The 20,946-nt window shown below is 40.3% G+C and overlaps 1 protein-coding gene across 2 annotated transcripts in view; it reads right to left on the reverse strand.

The window, feature by feature from the left end:
• Positions 1-4,431: 4,431 nt before the first annotated feature.
• fstl5 (follistatin-like 5) overlaps positions 4,432-20,946 on the reverse strand; it is a 113,441-nt gene continuing 96,926 nt past the window's right edge. For both annotated transcript variants that reach the window (XM_079629855.1, XM_079629854.1), the window contains exons 11-16: positions 20,221-20,247; positions 19,985-20,103; positions 16,694-16,843; positions 13,960-14,067; positions 13,442-13,566; positions 4,432-6,748 (exon numbers count right to left, since the gene is read on the reverse strand). In XM_079629855.1, coding sequence (XP_079485981.1) covers positions 6,046-6,748; positions 13,442-13,566; positions 13,960-14,067; positions 16,694-16,843; positions 19,985-20,103; positions 20,221-20,247 — 1,232 coding nt within the window. In that variant the 3' untranslated portion in view covers positions 4,432-6,045. The remainder of the gene's footprint in view (positions 6,749-13,441; positions 13,567-13,959; positions 14,068-16,693; positions 16,844-19,984; positions 20,104-20,220; positions 20,248-20,946) is intronic.

Genomic DNA, 20,946 nt, shown 5'->3' on the forward strand with positions numbered 1-20,946 from the left:
GATCATTTTCACAAAAATTGAATGGCCCCCAGATGGTTGTTTGAATATCTGAACATGCAATATATCAAAAGAGAGAACAGAGCTTCTGCTTTTAAACAATAGCAACAAACAAAACACTGTTTTATTCTAGATACATTCATTCTTATTTTTATCAACATTTGAATGTGGTTAATTTCATTAAAAGCAATATTTTAAACAAAAAGGTGAGATAAAAAAAAAAAAAATACTACAACATGCACAATTAATGCTTTTATCGCTTGTTTCGGCTCCCTTTTTTTGCCTGTTTTTTGAGATTCAGTACTCTTTCATAAGATGTGTCATAGCGTCCCCTACGGTATAACAGTGAAAACGTCTTGGGTTATGACTGTAACCCTTGTTCCCTGAGAAGGGAACGAGACACTGCGTCGACTACCGACACTTTGGGGAACGTCCTTAGCGTAACGCATCTGAAGTATGAATGAAACTAATCCAATCCTGATTGGTGTTGCGTCATGACGTAACGTGACGGCATACACGGAAGCTACAAAAGGACGCCGGCACAAAACAGAGTTAGCTTCTGCGATGAAACAAGTAGCTCCCAGGCAGGGGAAGGTGTGGCGGAGGGACGCAGTGTCTCGTTCCCTTCTCAGGGATCAAGGGTTACAGTCGTAACCCGAGACGTTCCTTTTCGAGGGAACTCGAACTGCGTCGACTACCGACACTTTGGGGAACGAGTACCCACTATGCCACAACGAGCCCTGCCTGTCCCAGTGTGCAGCTGCGCAAAGGCACACTTAGGAGCGAGAGCACTAGAGTGCATGGTGTAGAAGGAATGTTCAGGCTATGGAATCTGATAAATGTATGAGGAGTGGCCCACCCTGCTGCATCGCACACTTCTTGGATCGAGGCCCCTGAAAGGAGGGCTCTAGAGGACGCCATGCCTCTGGTTGAATGAGCCCTCATGGCCAAAGGTGAAGGCAAGGTGAAGGCCATAGAGATAGCCTGAACGACTCAGTTACTGATGGTCTGTTTAGAAGCGGGAAACCCTTTCTTGGGCGACGCGAAGCACACCAGCAACTGGTCTGACTTCCGCCATGAAGAAGACCTCTGGACATAAATCTTGAGAGCTCTGACAGGGCAGAGCAAATGAAGTCTTTCTTTATCCGCCGTCATGTGAGGTGGAGGATGAAAATAACCGTAGGCGGAACCTGCAGAACCGTAGGCCGTGCCACATTAGATGGCACTTAGGCACATAGCCTGGCCTGGGATGCAAAATAGCCTTGATGTCGCCTGAAGCACACTCCAAGCACCTGAAGATCTCCTAATCTCCTCAGAGAAGTAATGGCTAATAAAAAAGCTACCTTGAGGGAAGGTTCTTGGCCTCAGCCGACTCCAGAGGTTCAAAGGGGGCCTCGACCAGCCCTTCAAGAACCACTGCCAGGTCCCATGTGGGAACTCTGGTCCGAGCCGCAGGTCACATCCTCCAAGCCCCACGGAGGAAACGTAGTGAAAGTGAAAACACACTTGGAAACGTTCAACAAGTGAAAACACATTCCACTTTAGGCCGTACAATCTCCTCATGGAAGGAGCTCTGGAACTGAGTATGGTCTCGACCACTCCAGCTGACAGGCCAACCTCTAGGTACTGAGTCCCCTCAGGGGCCAGGCCCAAAGTTCCCACAGGCCTCATCGAGGGTGAATATTGAGCCCCCGGCCTGTGGAAGCAGGTCCCCTCTCAGAGGCATCTGCCAAGGCTGGCCTGGCAGGAGTGCTATGATGTCTGAAAACCATACTCAGGCCGGCCAGTACGGGGCTACTAGAAGTAGGCTGATCCCGTCTCGACGGACCGTCTCTAGAACTCCCGGGAGCAGAGCGATCGGAGGAAAAGCATATGGATACCATGGCATCCAACCCCAATGGAGCTGGATGAGGGAGAGAAAACCACAGTGGACAGTGGGACGTCCCTCGAGACGCAAACAAATCCACTTGCACTGGGCTGAACCTCTCACATAGCGGCTTCACCACCTCGGTGGGAAGTCTCCATTCCCCGCACTCAGCTCCTGCCTAAACAGGATGTCTGCTCTCTGATTCTGGTCCCCTGGGACGTGCATTGCTCTGAGAGATAACAGTTTCCCAAGGGACCACAGGGGGATCTGATGCACCAATCTGGATCGAGGGTGCAATCTCAGAACCCCCTGATGAATCAAGTAAGAGACAACCCGACACATTGTTTGTGTGGTGACCCCTGAGGTCTGGGAGTAAGCTCCTCAGAGCCCTGCCATCCATGACCTCACCCTAGCCCGTGAGGGAGGCGTCTGTCGAAACGGCTTTCCAGCGACATGACGCTCCCTGCACAGGGCCTTGGGACAGAAACCAAGCTTTCTTACACATGGATAGGGAACGAAGGCACCTGCGCACCTTCGAATGGGTTCCCCCTCGGGGAGAACCCCTTGGTTTCCAACCACTACTGCAGGGCCCTCATTTGCAGCAGGCCGAAAGGAATGATGTTGGACGCTGCTGCCTTGAGCCCTAACACTCTCTGAAAATGTTTAATTGCAGAGTAGACTCGTCAACTACGCGCTGCCTCGGCAAACATGAGCTCCGAGCCACTAGATTCTGTATTGCAATGCAGACCTTAAACCCACGTGCTGCCTCTGCAACGCGAGATCCCAGCCACAGAATCTTTATTGCAGAGTAGACTCGTAACCTACGCGCTGCCTCGGCAAACATGAGATCCAAGCCACTATAGATTATGTATTGCAATGCAGACTTTAAATCCACACGCTGCCTCGGCAAACGCGAGATCCCAGCCACATAATCTTTATCGCAGAGTAGACTCGTAACCTACGCGCTGCCTCTGCAAATGCAAGATCCGAGCCACTATAGATTATGTATTGCAATGCAGACCATAAATCCACGCACTGCCTCGGCAAACGCGAGATCCCAGCCACAGAATCTTTATTGCAGAGTAGACTCGTAACCTACGCGCTGCCTCGGCAAACACGAGATCCGAGCCACTATAGACTCTGCATTGCAATGCAGACCGTAAATACACGCGCTGCCTCGGCAAACGCGAGATCCCAGCCACAGAATCTTTATTGCAGAGTAGACTCGTAACCTACGCGCTGCCTCGGCAAACGCGAGATCCGAGCCACTATAGATTCTGCATTGCAATGCAGACTTTTATTTGGGACAATTCTTATAGGACAAACAACACCAAATAGGACAGACAGTTTGACACAGAGTGCTTGCTGAAGAGCAAAAAGCTAACTCTGTTTTGTGCCGGCGTCCTTTTGTAGCTTCCGTGTATGCTGTCACATGTTACGTCATGACACGACACCAATCAGGATTGGATTAGTTTCATTAATACTTCAGATGCGTTATGCTAAGGGCGTTCCCCAAAGTGTCGGTAGTTGACGCAGTTCAAGTTCCCTCGAAAGGGAACAAGTAAAGTTGGAAAATTACGTCAATGGCGAGAAAAGAGTTAAAGTCGCGTGGTTTCAGATTGGCTGCGGATGTTTTTATCGGTCATCAGCTGGACAAATCGTTCTAAAATGATTCCAACGATATCATGCTGTTTCGCTATCATTACTGCTGTGGTGTGGAATTATAATGATTATTAAAACTTTATAGTTAACAGGCCTTTAAGGTCCCCATCTTACACGCCTTTGAAAAAAGCATGCATTTTTGGCCCGGTGAACATTTGTGAACATGAGTGATGATGATCAGACTTAGAAAAGGAAGGGCATGAACATATTAAACTGTGACCACTAAATTATCCCCAAATCTCTCTAAAAATGGTGGGTGTGCGGCCTATAATGAGAGAAGGAGAGAATGGAAGAAAGATAAATGACCGACAATAGATAATTGCAGTGCCGCTTTGGTCTCGTTCATGCAGCAACTTGTGCATTCATTTGGTATTATGAGCGAGATTGAAAAAGAAGACTATTAACATAATGGATCAGAGTCAGAGAGGAGGGAAGGAATACAGAAAGAAATAAAGAAAGTCAGTGGTGGAAGGAGGGAGTGGAAAGGAGGACAGTAAAATAAACTGAAAACTAAAGCTTTTCTGACAGGCATTGCCCCAGATGTATTTGTTCCCAAAGTCGAGTACGCAAGTCTTTTTACTGAATCCTGTCAAAAAAAATCAACTGAGTTCTTGTTACAAGGTGCTCATTATTTGTGTGGAATAGCATGCTTCGAGCTTTATAAAGTGAGTTTCAATAAATGAAGATTGGCTATGTAACGGAGCATGATGTATAATTGAATTGTAAATTATGACATTCTGCAAGATAAATAACATTTGCGCTTTGAATGAATCACTTTCATACTGAATCCATCAATTTGTTGATGCACTAATGCATAAATTAATGCAGTTTGGGATTTTAATTCATTTTCCGGTCTATTCAACTCATATTACCGAGACAAAATAATACTCAAAACCTTTTTTTTTCAAAGTTATAGGCTTTATTTAACTGCCAAAATGTCAAGCATGTTTCTACATAAATAACAACCACGAGAATCAACGTACATGGCTACATGGAGCTTATGAAATCTCTGGATGTGACATCACAATGTAATTGGTCATTTGTGGAACAAAGACAGTGCAGTTCTTTTGTCTCAAAAATAAGCGAGGGGAAACGAATCAACCTGAACCGTTTGAAGATGATTTCGGCAAGCTATAGTTTTGCATGTGAGTGTAGACCAATCTGCTATTTACAGAACACAAGTAAAAGTAAAAGTCACTGAAAAACAAAACAGTCATGGTTACTCAGGGAATAAGGAAAATACAGTCAATAAAAAGCCATTTCATATACATTTTAACAAAATATACAAAATCTAAACTAAAACATGAAAACATAAATGTTACTAATTTGGGGGGGGGGGGGGGGAAAGCTCAATTCATGCAGCCCATTGGCTGGCGTGTCAATGAAAATGCATAGACTGTCCATTGAGGAAACGATTCAACGTTGTGAGCACACGCTTGTGCTTCCTACTGACACTAAAAGATTCCTTTGTTAGTGCTCTTGTAGCATTGTGACTCTCAAACTCTTAAATAAATGTTTCCCAGCTATATAACCCTTGCAATGCATAAATTATGTCTAACATCACACCACACAACGCACCAGTTACTGAAAGCAAACTCTTACGGCAGTGGCTGTGACTTCTGAGTCAACTAAAACTTGATTCTTTATGTGCCCTTGAAACTCTACATCATCTCTTACTAAGATTATACAGGATCATACCCGTTCCTATGTACGTTAAGTTTTCTATTGTATAACAGACTCATTCTCATTTGTTCACTGATCTAACCAGTGTTGGTTTTCATGTAGGTTTTAATTGGGGCTTCAACACAAAGACTTCACACAATTCTCGGTGTCATCATTCAATTTCTTACACCCAAACTTTTCATGAAGATTTACAGTTGTCAGACACATCATTACCGATATCTCAATATCCACAGTAGGTGACAGTTTCTCAGCACGATGCTGTTTTAATAAGCCAGATATGCCTCGGGGTCTGTGGGAGTTATAAACAGGTGAAATTTAAGTGTAGCTCTTGTTTTCATCTGTGTGTGAGAAAGCCAAGGAGGGTTTAATCCACAGGCTCGGGGGGAATTATAATGTTGGCTTTCTTTTTTAGCGAGTATTCCCTCAAGGCACTGGAAAAAATGGGCCGAATGCGCTTTGTATATGTATTAAGTGATAGCGGGGAAATGAGGAAATATTATTCTTAAAAGATGGGTCCGTAACAGTTGAGTTGATCCATTTGATCAGTTGAACAATTCTCACCTTCAAACGAAGTGATTCCCGCTGATCCCAATGCTAGTTAGACACCACCTAATATTTTTGGAGATACTACTTATTAGCTATTTGACTCGAAAACCTGGCTAACTTATCAAAAACAAGCATTTCCCAAGTTCTCTTTTCCAATGCAGGGTTTTGAACAGTCAATTTAGTTTTTTTGTTCCAAACTTTGAGACTTTTTTATTCTCAATAAATTAAACAGAGACCAAATTCAGTGCAACCTGTTTGTTTGTTTCCCTCTCAAGCCCCTTTAAGACGGCCTACGCCTCTCCCACCCACACCACAGTATTTCCCAGTGGAACATCAGTGATCTCACAGTTGAGTTTATCCAGCCGCCCATCCAGTATAAACAGGGAGCTTTGAGACGGGGTCATGAGATACTGTCCGAACAGCCCGCTGCCAGTCATGACCCTGTTCTGGCGGTTCCAAGGCCACTGCGCCGATGCCGTGGGCAGCTTCAGGCTCTTGATCATTTTGACGTTGCCGGTGCTGAGCTCCACAAAAAGAGCATCTGTCTGCCGGCCCGAGCTGCCGAACACGTTATACTGGTTATCCTCGGTGAACGAGGGCATGAAGGCCAGATCGGACAGGTGCAGGTTGGTGTGAATGTCAAAGGGTTGGCCGATCTCGCCCCGCACGGACACGGGCTGCAAGCGCATTAGCCCGTCACGGTCATCTACACTCACTAAATAGTGGCCATCAGGAGAGACATAAGGCGTGCCGCTCACTTCCCCATTAGGACCGATGACATCGTCTGTTACGCTATCGATGATTAATTGTGGCCGAACCGCACCTGTTGAGTCCGGCCAACAGTTGACGAAGTAGTATCCGCCCAGGTGTGTGTAGGCGAGGGATTGTGGGATGCAATCGTACTGCTGCAGACTAATGTTTTTCACAGAGGAGGTGGTTTCCAAGTCGATCTTATGAAGAGATGGTTCATTCTTGTGGAGGATAATACCAAACCTATTAACGAGAAAACATGTATTAGACGATATCAGAAACATTGTTTTATTTATTCTAAATTATAAATGATAATGTACACACACAGCGTGGTGCTCTATGACAAAATCAAAACCTGTTTTAATAGTATTTTCGAATCAGCTGTGTGGGGGGGGGGGGGGGGGGCATTATTCTACCAGAATAAATAGGTATAATTAGTCAAAAGATTTTTGATGTAAAATTCATGTCTTAAATTTCTTTGCAAATTGCAAATCAGTAAATTCCTCTTCCAGCCATTCCAATTCAACACTTTCAAGGTCAGTTCAACTCATGAATTGAAAGGAAGCCAATCCAAAAATGTAGACTTTTCCCAACCCTGAAGCTCAGTAATTGTTAAGGATCTATATCGATAAATAAAGTGTGCCTGGAACTGGATCTAACTCCATTGCTCACTTGAGTAATGTTACCCTGAGGGCACTGGGCTTGCAATTAATGAAGTGTAAGTTGCTTTGGATAAGAAGAAGCTGCCACACGAAAGTAACAAACAAAGCTTCTGAGTGAATAAACCCAGAGTGCAGGTTCAAGTCTAATGAGGAAGATCCAAAAGCTTTAGGGGAGAAAAAAGAATTCAATGTCACATCTCTATTCATCAGTCTACGCTAAATATCCTCTGCCAGATGCCTGGGTTTCATAATTTATTTCAATTAAAAAATTAATCAGCCACACTTTGTCTTATCCATTGAGAAATCCAAAGAGCCCGATAATTGGCTATAAAAAAAACTCAGAAGAACAAAGAACAAATGAAGTTGGTGAGTGAAATGAAGGATCTGACAAAGCTCAATTAAATCTGCATGCTCTCCAATCAGTTCTAGTGCAGACTTCAAACCCTGACATCCATCTTCTTTTACGCACTTGAGAATGTAAGTCTGGCCAAAAGGCCACGTCTGCCACGGACCGACGGGACAGATTATCACTGCTCGTGATGAGCTCTATCAATTGGCAGCCAGTGTCCGTTCATTAGTTACAGGCCAGGCTGTTTTGACTGTGACTATATGCTCTGGGCTTAATTTCCAAATTATGAAGTCCAGGAAGAAGGCCTGGCGACGGGGTGAGATCACGGAATATGAACGCAAAAGTGCGTTTTAATACCCAGTCAATTCTCCAAGTGTACAGTAAATAAGATTATTTTGATAGCAAGAACAAATCCCTCCTGATGAGCTATTTGTGCCTCCATTTATGTTAATATATATTTTTTTATATATTATGTGAATGCTAGGCCAGTTTTGTCTTTGCATGCACATTTATGACCCTAAATGAGAAAGAAGTCACAAAATTTAAAGAAGAAATAAATTGTTTAACCAGTGTTTCAAGCTGTGACCAAATTTACATGTGATTTTCCGAACTTGCACAAAGTTTCTTTTGCTTCACGCACATAAGGGTGAATGTACATTTCACTCCATGGAAAACTGGAAAACCATGGAATTCACTCTATGGAATATTGCAGTATTTATTATAAATAATTTATCTGTGCTCACAATTTTAAAAAAGTGCCATCATAATCTTTAATCAAAATAACTCCATTTTGCAGCGACATCTCTTCTCTTCTCTTACTGGCGCGAGGACGGGACAACCTGTCACTCACATGAGATCGACCAATAGCAAACCACAACCGTCCAACGATTCAATCAATTCCTGAAGGACAAAATAAAGTTCTGCCCAACTATTTTTCTTGTTCAAGAAGCCATTTCGGTAACACTTTATTTCGATAGTCCACTTTAGACATTCTACTAACTATAAGTAACTTTGCAGCTACATGTCAACTGTCATTAGAGTATTAGTAGACTGTCTGCTTAATATCTGCTAACACTTTATTGTGTTGTCCCCAGACAGACATTCTACTGACTATAAGTAACTTGGAAACTACAAGTCAACTTGTTCTCCTAACGCGAACCCTAACACCTAACCCTAACCTAACGGTCTACTACAGTCTACTAATACTCTACTGAGAGTTAGTTGACATGTAGTTGATAAGTTACTTATAGTTAGTAGAATGTCTAAAGTGGACTATCGAAATAAAGTGGAACCGCCATTTCACTCAGATATATTTCACATTAGGGAAGAAAAGGCTATTGCAACTTTTGTTTCGTGCCGACTTTAAAATGTACCTAAATTTTTTTATTAAATGCATTCAATGAAATGCACGGGTAGCCATATCAATGGGCAAATCATATCAATATCTGTATTATTCTTATTATTATTGGGAAGAGGTGGAAGAGGAAAGGAAAAAATGTTAAAGAAATTAATAACATAAAACACTCAACACTCCCTTTTGTTGTTGTTTTTTGTTTCTTTTTATGTGAATTTGTATTTTGTATAGTCTTTGTATGTTTACCACCTGTTTTTGAAAAAAATAAAAATAATTGAATGTCATGTAATTCAATAAGTCTGGTTTACTCAGGTTACACTTGGCACCTCATACCTTGCATAAACTGAATTAGCGTTCTGTGCGTGTGAAGTTTTGGTGGTAATTCCAATGCGGCAAAACATGAATAAAACAGTGAAGATGGCTGCCGCTATAGGACTCACGAGCACACTCACATCGATGACCCAAAAATAAAGCATTTCAGACACAAAAATACAACGGGGGGTGTTGTCGAACTTGGCTGTGATGTTATGGGGGTTGGTAAAATGCTTTTAGAATCAACATTCAGCTTTGTTGAAACAGATTTATGTTTGATGCGACCCACGAGGAAACCTAAATCACTCAATGACGATTACAAACAGGTTTTCTAGTGCTATATATATATAAAAAAATCTACAGGGACATGTGATGATGTATCCCTTAGTACACCAGAAGAGTATACTGTAGTGTCACATACATCTTTTTGAGTTGGCGCACACAGCTCTGTCTCAGGGATATATCTGCAGCCACAAGAATAAAGCTGTTTTCATTACTCTATAAAGTTACTAGCCTCTACCCATGCAGTCAATACACAGGACAGCTTTGTAATATGATAATAAAAAACGCAACACAAATGTGTGGTTTTGTGGCATTGTGTATACTTTGTGATTTCCATGGGTTTGTTTATGCACTGTAGGGCAATTAATAGAAGCACTTTCCTGTCGTAAATCAATGCTGTTCTCCACATGCACCTTGGGCTTCCCAACAACCTTTCTTATGAACAAACAAAACACACTCACTTATTTTATTCTCTCTATTTACTCACTCATCGCCGCACATGCATTTATACAAATGTATTCAATATTAATTTGACCAAACCCTTGAAACCTGTAAAATATTGGCATTAGTAAAGGGCTTACTGTATAATTAAAATAAAAGAAAATAAATAAATAAAGATATGTATTTTCTTTACTGTTGAAGCGTAAACATATTTGCCCACAGGCTGGTTGCAGATAAAAGCATGACAGAAAGTCAATGAATGCTGTGAATGGGATTCCTGTAGGCTGTTATTTTCCCAGTGTGAAGGTGTGTAAATGCTGAAATAATTTGACAACCTGACTAAAATGTCACATGCAGTCTCTCCCTTGTACAAATCCCTCCTCAACAGTTCACTGCCACAGGTGATGTCAAAGCATATGAGGCATTTCAAATGAGAAACGAATGAAGTAATTATTGGATCACGGATCACCAAACATTCCTCCTTACATCAGTGTTTTGTACAAATGACATCGGCGCTGTTTACCAGTCACGGATCTCATTATGTCAGCATATTTTCAAAAATCAATATCCTCCAGAGGATTACGCGAGTAAATTCATATAAATTTACAAGGAACATTGAGCTCTCGGGTTGATCTATTTATTATTCATGGGTATTCATGCATACAGTGTGGTTTCTAGCATGCGTTTAGGTTTAGATAAACACTGACATATATCATATCAACATGCAAACCGCTTCTATAACATTAACATTTTTGCATGTGTGACTTTAGGGACCTACACATGTTTATGAATCATTTGAGATTAATAGAATTCTTGAAATAGATAGTATAATATATACATGAGTAGGCCCCTAAAGTCACACATGCAAAAATGTTAATGTTTTAGAAGCTATATATATATATATATATATATATATATATATATATATATATATATATATATATATATATATATATATATCTTCACTTTTGATCTTTCATTCAAATTAAAGAGTACTAATTAATTAACTAAGTACTTATCAGTAAAGAAACTCACCATAAAAAGGATCTTTCTCAGACTGAATCATTTACTGATTAAATGCGAGTCTGGAATACATTATTGAGCTTAAGGTGCTGTAAAACCAAATTCAGAGGATTTGTAGCTCTCTAAAGTTGTGCGTAAAAGGGATTTAGATGTTTCAAATGCAGTCAATAATTGTGTACACTTTACATACAAATAGCTATGAGATCACCATGTCTGGTCTCGATCTGTGAGTCTCTTACATAATCACCCTCTCAATCTTTATCTTATTCCCTTTAGATCAATGATGTAATTCGTCAAAGAGGTTACATAACAGCATTTCCACAGAAACACAACTTCACTATTCAAAAGCTAATGTCATGTGCTAAATTCAAATTTTTGATCAGAGGACTAGAGTACTTTACACTGGAGTTAACCTCTATTTCAGTATATAGCGCTGATGTTGCACTCCGTTGACTCGGAGCACTGAAACACATTACTCCATCAGGGAGCAGACAGCACTGCTAAATGTCACCAGTCTATTGGGGCAAAGCGCCAAAAAAGTGTACATACCCTCAGCTGACCGTCCTGCAGTTTATTCAAGAAAAACGAGACTGACACGCACTGACCTCCGGTGACAGGAACTGAATTGTAGTGCGGAATGCATCTAGCACAGTATTACTGCTAGTAAATATTAGGGTGAAATCAAACCGCTGGGTTCAGCGACTCCTCTATGAGGAGAGAGTGTGTATTTTGCGTGTGTGTGGTATGTGTGTAAGCCGTATTATCTCAGACACCGAAAGGATTGAAAATTAAACTGGCCTTTGTGCATTACGCCGTATCCTCTGGATGAACTCTCTTTTGTGGGACTAAGATCATGTCTTTTAACAAAAGCTGGTCTATAGCTGTTGTGATGAACTACAGTACATGTTCATTCCCCAACACCTTCATACAGCAGAGAACACCAAACTACGACATACAGGCAATTTCAGTGACAAAACAACATTTGAAAGTACTCTGCATAGATGAGTAAACAAATTGTATTCTGACTGGTATGCTGATTTGGTTGGATATCCTTATTAAAATGTGAATATGCTTTCATTTGATTAGATTGTAAAGAAACTGTCAATCATATTTCCTCTTTGGGGGCCCATTAATAGTTCTTGTTTGATCGTGCCTTTAATCGAGGGTATATGCCAGTTGTATTATTTCAGCATTTTTAAATAACCATGTTTAACAGTAGAATTCCTGGTGAAAAAACACATTACCGATGATTCTGCAGAGACATCTCTATCGTAGCGAGCAAATTGCACCAACAGAGCTCTTTAGTACCCGCCAACTCCCATGAAGCACTGAAACAATGTATGCCCTCAAACTACTTTATATATACACTGTTCTGGGTATTAACTGATTACATGTAATCAGATTCCAAACATTTAGTACTTGTAATAAAATTTTATTGCATTTTAAAAATGCTCAAAAACAGATTATAGTTACTTTTTTATGGACTACATGATTACATATTATTCACAGAATGGCAGTAAATTAATCATAATTTCTTTCTCTTTGTTTATATGAATGTGGCACACAATAATCCCATTCAAATTTAAGTGATAAATGATTCAAACGTTAAAAGTAATCAAAAAGTATTCAGAATACATTCCATAAAATGAGTAATTCTAGATGTAATTTGTAATGAGTAAAGGACTAAAATTCGCAATAAATATATATAGCATATACTGTATGTTTAAGCTGATTCACAGTCAGTTACCTTCGACTATTTGAATGGTTTTCAAATACTTTTCTCTGTCAAATCAAAGTTTGGAATGCCTTATAGCTTATAACTCTTTAACAAATACTTTTTTTAAAATCCCTATATAAAAAATGGGGAAAATACTTCTGAAAACAAAGGCACTGGAAAAGTGGGCTGAAACTGTTGCACTCTAAAGTGTTCTGATAACTTGCTGTGTATGTTGGCAGCAGACAGCAATGTTTCGGATCAGAGCGTACGATTTCTTCACGACCGTCACATTCGTAATTTTCATGGAAACATTTTACATTGTTTGCCACTGTTCTCGTCATTAGCATTGACTTGCTCTCTTGACGAAGAGAACAAGAAAATCTATCTAGCGTTTGGAATTGAGACATTTTTTTTAAAAATATATTAGCACGACATGATAGCGTAAGTAAACATCCATCTGCCAACAGGGGACAGTAAGAGGATCAGGGCATGCTTGGTAATCTTCAACTCAGATTTTAATCAATTCAAATGAGATTTCCATATCCACACAACATCTCCTGGTCTGTTTATTCAGGGTTTAAACTCCCAATTTCCCCCTCGACTACCTCTAAATGTACTTCCCCATGTGAGTGACTATGAATGCACAAAATGGTTTATTAAGATCTAAATGTCAGTCCCTGAATGCAATTTACACACTATCCAGAGCTAGAGCTGTTTTCTCTGGAGTTATAATCACAGTCAGTACGTGTTCATACATTGCTCATATATATATGGTGGAGGTCTCGCTCTCTTTTACCTGATGTGATTGATGGTGAGGCTGATGGGAGGAATGAAGAAATCCTCCACCCTGTCGAAGCGATGGCCAACTGGTTTGGTGTGAATGGTGTGATGGGACATGCTCTCACTGGCCTGGCTGATCACCTGAAGCATAGGAGAGTCACACATTCAGTTTTGCAATTTCATTATGGCTTTCATGCGCACCAGAATTCCCCTTGTCTTGAGGAGCTCAATGTATTCTGTCTGTGATTAACCAAAGCTATGGATTATGGCGGACAGGCTGTGCCAATTATGCAATATGGAACCCCACTGAGACTCCGTACTGTGTGGTTCAACATTACATCCCTTGGGAATGCTCCATAAATGTCAACTCAAATAATTAAAACATACCGAGCAGGGCCGAATCATATACTTGAATAATCAGATGAGAGAAAATGTAAGGCAGAATGTCCCAGTTCTCTTGTTTGAGAAGCTTTCTTAAGCAGCCATCAAGCGGTGATTAACACTCAAAGATGATCCTAGAGGGATTTGCCTTACCTGGAGGGTTGGAAAGTTTTTCTCCAGATCTCCCCAGCTCAGGATCCACACCTGGTCATGAGACTTGTCATAGTGAAGCTTCACTGGAACCCGGTCTGTGCTTACAGTCTGTTGACAACAACAGATCAACTCTTTCAATTCGCTCAGCAAAATCAGATACTTAGTAAGCAGGGTTGGGCAATTCATAGGATGAAATCTGAACTGAATTATCCACACAGGATGTTAAACTGGGATGACAGGAAGTGAAATTTACTAAATGCAATTCAAATCAATTAAACACAGTCACACAACAGAGGAATTTCATTAGTCCAACACAACAACAAAATAAGCAAAAACAGAAGAGGTTTTTCCTCTGGTAAATTGGATTCATGATCCATAAAAAAAATGTAATTAAATTATATAATGAAATTATATATCATTTAATTAATTACCTACCGGTCAAAAGTTTAGGGTCAGCTAGATTTATTTATTTTTAAGAAATTAATACTTTTATTCAACTGGGATGCATTCAATTGATCAAAGGTGACAGTAAATACTTTTACACCGCTACAAAAATATATTTATTTTTAAACAAATGCTGTTCTTTTGAACTTTCTATCCATCAAAAAATTCTGAAAAGATCATGTTTTCCACAAAAATATTGATGTCAATATTTTACTGTATTTTTGATCAAATAAATGTAGCATTGGTGAGCATAAGTGTCACAGTGTCTGGTTTGTGTTTCCCCGGGTATCCACTAGAGGTCCTCGTCCCTCACGGTGTCTGTCACATTATAAACTACATTCCCCATAATCCTTGTCTGCACTTATCTGTTCATTGCACTCAGCTGTTCTCGTCATTGTTCCCGTCATTGTTCCCAGCTGTCTCTTGTTATCATTGTAAGTTCTGTGTGTTTATATACCCTGGTTGTTTCTTTGTTGGTCACGGATTCCTTATTGTATATTATCACACCACTTCCGAGTTCTGCTTTGTTGCCCGTTTTGTATTGTTTTATGTTTTTGGATTGCTTCTCTGGTTTTGACCCCTGCCTGGACTGTTTACGAGTACGGATAACCCTATCAAACTGCAAATGGATCTAACCCCTGCTTCCCGTGTGTGGTTCGTGACAATAAGAGACTTATTTTTATCATTTAATAATTCAATATAATCTCAATTCACTTCTAAATGGCACACAGTCCAATTCAAAATGAGCTAAACAGTATTCATCGGAGTGAAATTTTATAATTATCTCATGCTAGGCACAATTAAGACAGACGCTTCAGCATTTTTGCCCCCGGTCAGCAGTGTTTCTTTGAAAAATTGATCAATTTTCCACATTGTTTGCTTCTAAAGAGTCCCTGTGAGGATTCAATAAAATCACTGGAACTCATTATATTAATTCAAGAGGCTGATTCACACCATGTGCTGAAAGCTCAATGCTTTTTGACATTCTACAAAAGTCACAATAAAAGTTTACAAGTCCACCAAAGCAACTATCCATGACAGAGAGAACGTGTGTTGCTTCCGAAAGCACAGCTGTACGTTTTTGCACATGCAGAGTTTTGGTTTTGGGTGTGCATTTTAAACAGAGTGCTGACAATAACAATAGCTCAGCCAGTTTGCAATTATAGCTTTGCATCCATATCCATTCTCTGTCACCTGGCTGGAGATATTCCACTGGGAAACAAATGATTCATTTTGTGCAGTGATAGCCTTACTGTGCAATTTTCACACCTCATTGTGCTTACATGGATGCACGCGAATATGAAAAAAAAAATATGTCAATTTGCACATTGAGCATCGCAAAAATGATTATACATTCTCTTTTACTCTCAGTGGGGCAGAGGGGTTTTTTTCCCCCCTCAAAATGTCTCCAACTTCAGATGAGTGTTTTGTATTCATCTGGTGCAGCATTCCCTGTTAAGTTCTCCACAATGTGAGCATGTGCACAGCTTGTTTCGACAACACACGGCATTAAAAGGAACCAAGAGTGAACCAGTGTTCGTGTTTAGCTATGATGAAGGAGGCTGATTGTTGTCTTCAGCGTCAATCTCCATGTGTGCAATAATCTGTGGGAGCAGATGTGCACATTGAATTTTTATCCCAGCACATCCCTCCCCTTCTTCCGAGGATTAGATTGAATAATAGAAACTCTTCAGCACATATAAACGAGTCCTCGACGCCATCCTTAGCAGTTACAGAAAGCTGTAACTTTAAAAAATAAATTCAACATGAAACGTTTTGGTTGATAAATAGTGAATGCTCTGGCTTAAATGCGATTTGAAGACAAATATTGGATTCTTCTCTCTGCTTTTCAGTTTCTAAAAGATCAGGCTATTTAGCACTTGCTAATCTGCATGGGGTAATGAAAACCAAACTTCCAGATGACTGAATTATGAGTGCCAGTGCATCATGAGGCATTATGGGATACCCAAGTGAGGCCTGGCATGGAGAGAATGTCTTGTTGGCACTTATCCTGGCATTCACTCTAAAAGCACTTTTCAGCCAGGCACATGAGCCGTTCACTGTAACTCATGTCTAGATCATAGATCAAATTGTAGAAAGTATCTACTTTTCAACAATTGAATTCACTCAAAAATAAAGTGTATATACAAAAATGTGGATTTGAGGATTATGAATTATGCAGTACACATGCCACATTACAGACATTAAATTGCAACATTTTTCAAATGTGATTATATGTTTACGGTATGTTCACAAGAATAATGTTTTGGTTACTGATTAACTGGCTTACCTGAACGGCCTTCTGGGATTGGATGTCTACAATGAGCAGCCTATTCAGCAACGGCTGTGTGGCGTAAATGAACTTGTCCTTCACATTGACGGCTGATGTCCACATACATTTCTGATCCTTCTCTCCCTCCACTTGTGGACAGACCTCCTCCTTCAGGAATAAAATATAAAAAGGGTCATAAAAACTGACCACACAAAGAAATATTAAGGAGATATTATGAATGCATCTCAAAAATGTCTAATTTCTGAGTTTGTCTCTTTTCTATAGAACACTGCTGGCCTATTCAACAATGCTATTCAACTTTTCAATGAAGCCACATAAATGAATTAGTTCTTTAGAACAAATGAAACTGAAAGAAAACAGTATGAGACTCTGTAGCGTCTGCCTCGGAGGAAGGCATCATGTCATCATGAAGGCAAGCTCGGTCTAAATGTGAGTGTCTGTCAGACCCGAGGCTGAATGTGCTGTGTGGTTAAAGAGCTGAGAGCTGGCTTGATGGATGGCCACAGAGGTTGTGCAGAAGTGGGCATCTCCTGTGGTGATGCGGTTGACTGGGCTACTCAAGGGCTGCCAACGACAATCAAGTCGGAGACTCAGACGGATGTGACTGGGTTCGTCAGGTCTAGCGACACTCTTGCGAGACTCAAATACCGTTTTAGTTGGTGCAACAGCCACTGGCTTTTAAGGTTATTTTTAATGCTTGTAAATTTCAAAGCGCACTCATGAGATCACAAAGAATGTTGCTTTTTTGCCTTGGTTTCTTATGTCCTAGTTTGTTTTAGTTACCAATTATGCTCACCTGTTGCTAGTTTAGTTCCTGGTTATGTCCTCCGTGTATACCACATTTAGTTGGGGGTTTTAGTTATTGCTTATGTATATTAGTTTGCATTGCTCCAATGTTTCTTCTGTGCTCCTGTCTGAGTGTTTTTGTTTTATTAATTTAATAAAGACTGCTGTAAATTGATCCACATGCTCTCTCGCTCTGAAACAATGTTTAAAATAACTGTTTTCTATTTGAACAAATTTTAAAATGAATAAAATGTATTCCTGTGATGGCAAAGCTGATTTTTCAGCATCATGACTCCAGTCTTCAGTGATGCTTCAGAAATCATTATAATATACTGATTTGGTGCTCAAGAAACATTTCCTATCTTTATCAATAACCAGTAATTATCATTAATCATTTTAATATTTATTTTGTGAAAATTATTTTTATAATATTTTTGTCCTTCAGTTGTGGTGTCATTTTAACAACTAATCAACAATGTTGCACATTTGCTATTGAAGTTTTATCAAAACATAGTGTTTTTCAATCATAAAATGATTTTAACTGCAATGATCTGTAAGATCTTCATAACGATCAATGAATATTTTAAAAAGAGGGAAGTACATGTGACAGTGCAACCCGATCACACCAAATGCGTCTATATAGCACGCAGTGTGTTTATCGTGTAATATATACGCGGAAATTAGTTTTTACGTGCATAGTATACGCATGGATAGCACATGGGTAGGTGGGGTGCGTGTGTATTATACGCTTGGGTAGGATTAGTGGTGTGGGGTGCGTGTGTATATCACGCAATAAAGTGCGTATCATATGCACGCGCAAAACTGCGTATATCATATCCACGTAAAAACTCATTTTCGCGTATAAATTGCACGATAAACACACTGCGTGCTATAGAGACGCATTTGCGTGAGAACAGGCTGGACAGTGATTTCCCACAAGCAGAACATAGGAAAAACATATCGTAATGCTCTCTAAATGTTCTTCCCCAGACAGAGTTTGCACTGGGGCTTGCCATTATGGCCTGGCATTTGATTGATGTCCTAATAGAGGCCTGTTGCCTCTCTGGAGGCTGGAAACTCAAGCTCTCACCGCCCAGAGCTCCAAACAAACACAGCTGTCTCATCAGCATACCCAGCTCCGATGGAACAGCAGAACAGAGGAAGCCAATCATTTAATAGCTTGTGTAAATCTAGCAGCTACCTATCAGAAAGAGCCGAGAAATGATATGCAGAGTGTAGGGATGTAAGTGATGGAGGGAGGAGCTCAGCTGATGTCTGTGCTGAGAATCAAACTCCACAGGGTTAAAGCAATAGTCATGTCTGAAAGGAAAGTTCTGTGTTTGTTTATACTGATATGCAACCAAGAATAAAAAAAAAGAACAGAAAAGAAACAGGAAATGATGGATGGATGGAACAGGTAGAAGGAAGGATGGAGGGGTGAATGGAATGCAGGAGGGATGAAAGAAAGAAAGAACGAAAGAAAAAATGGATCAAAGAAAGGAAAGAAGGTTGGACGAATGATGGATGAAAAGAAAGGAATGATGAATATATGGATGGATCGAGAGCTGGAAGGAAAGAAAGAAAGAAACAAAGAAAAATAAAGTTATCTCTTCCTCAAGAAAGGAATGAAGGATGAATGGATGGATTAGAGAAGGAAAGAAACAAAGAAAGAGAGAAAGAAAGAAAGAAAGGAAGGAAGGATGAACGGATAAATGGATGGAGAGAAGGAAGGAAACAAAGAAAGCAAGGATAAAGAAAACAGGCTGGTGGATGGAAAAAGGAAGGAAAGAAAAAGGAAGGAATATAGGTAGGAAGGAAGGATGATGAATGGAAAGAAAGAAAGAATGGATCGAAGGAAAGAAGGATGGATGGAAAGAAAGGATGAATGGAGAGAAGGAAGAAAAGAAAGAAACAAAGAAAGAGAGAAAAAAGGAAGAAAGGGTGGGTGGATGGATGGATGGTTGAAAGGAAGGAAGGAAAGGAAGGATGGATGGAAAGAAAGGAAGGATGGATGGAGAGATGGAAGGAAAGATATAAACAAAGAAAGAGAGAAAGAAAGGATGGGTGGGTGGATGGAAGGAAGGAAGGAAGGAAGGAAGGAAAGAAAGGAAAAGAAAGGAAGGATGGATGGATGGAAAGAAAGGATGGAAGGAAGGATGAAAAGAAAGGAAGGACGGAAGAAAGAAACAAAGAAAGAGAGAAAGAAAGGAAGGGTGGATGAATTGAAGGAAGGAAAGAAACGAGGAAGGAAGGAAGGAAGGATGGATGGATGGATGCAGCATCCATGCTGTACGTAGCAAATGAGCTAAAGTAGCATAACTCTGGTAGCATGTAACAAACATCAGCAATCAGCCATTTTTGTTGTAAAATAAAACGCTGATACATAAACAGCACTCGTAAAAGTCACACTTTGCTTTGTGTTAGAGCCAGCAGGAGGGAAAACAGAGGGTTTCTATTGTACATTTAAAAGTACTTTAACATTTCTTATATACGACAGCTCACCTGCAGGCCAAGAAGCTTCTCGCTGGGTTTGATGTGTCTCTGAATCTCACAGGCCACTGGCTGGATGACTTTAATACCGTCCTCATAAAACACATAGAACATGTTTCCAATCCCCAGACCTGTAGTGGGACATAAATGTTCAGGCCTCAGATCCCCCGAAAACAAGGTGGACCGCAGCATTAACACAGTCCAGACAAACGCTACACATTAATATTGTATTAAAACACCATGCTTACCTTCCTCTCTCCACAGGATGTTTGCCACTGTAAGAGAACACAAAGAAAACTCACATGAGAGAGGTTTGATGCACTTCTCTCTTCTGAAAGTTTTCAAATCCGATACACCAGAGATACAAGATGAACTCACACTTCCGGCTATAAACCTCCCACAGATTATTGCAACAACATTTGTAATTCTGGTTGGTTTTTCTAACGTAGTTTGAAGCTATGGAGAGTTGTATTTGATTTGGCCAAGTAATTATACTCTGCAACCCGAGGAGTTTATTGATTTGACTCGCTCATGTGTAATCAATACTGTGTCGGCATTATACATTGAGGTCGGCCTGCGGGGATTTATACACTCACGCAGAGCCACCAACCACAGCGTTACCACGGAGGAAACAATGTGCATTAGGGTGAAAGTCAGAGCTTATCTTTGCATTAAGCATGATTATTTACCCATAACTGCTGTGAATAGTATTACCTTTTAAAACACTTAAACTTTGGAGATTGAGATCAATGCCTTACTAACAATGATCAAATACCTTTACAATTGGTCTTTTGGCAATCAAGCAGCTTAGCAAAGCATAACCAAAAAATATCACACAATTAACTCCAGAATAATTCCAAAAGCATTTTAGAGCAGAATAAATGGGCTAATAACGACAATAAAACCCCTCCATTGGAAAGAAATGATCCCTGATGGCCACAGCATTTGTGCTAAAAATAACAACGACGGCCATT

This window comes from Phoxinus phoxinus, assembly GCF_949152265.1.
Source record: "Phoxinus phoxinus genome assembly, chromosome: 12".
NCBI classification, from domain to species: domain Eukaryota; kingdom Metazoa; phylum Chordata; class Actinopteri; order Cypriniformes; family Leuciscidae; genus Phoxinus; species Phoxinus phoxinus.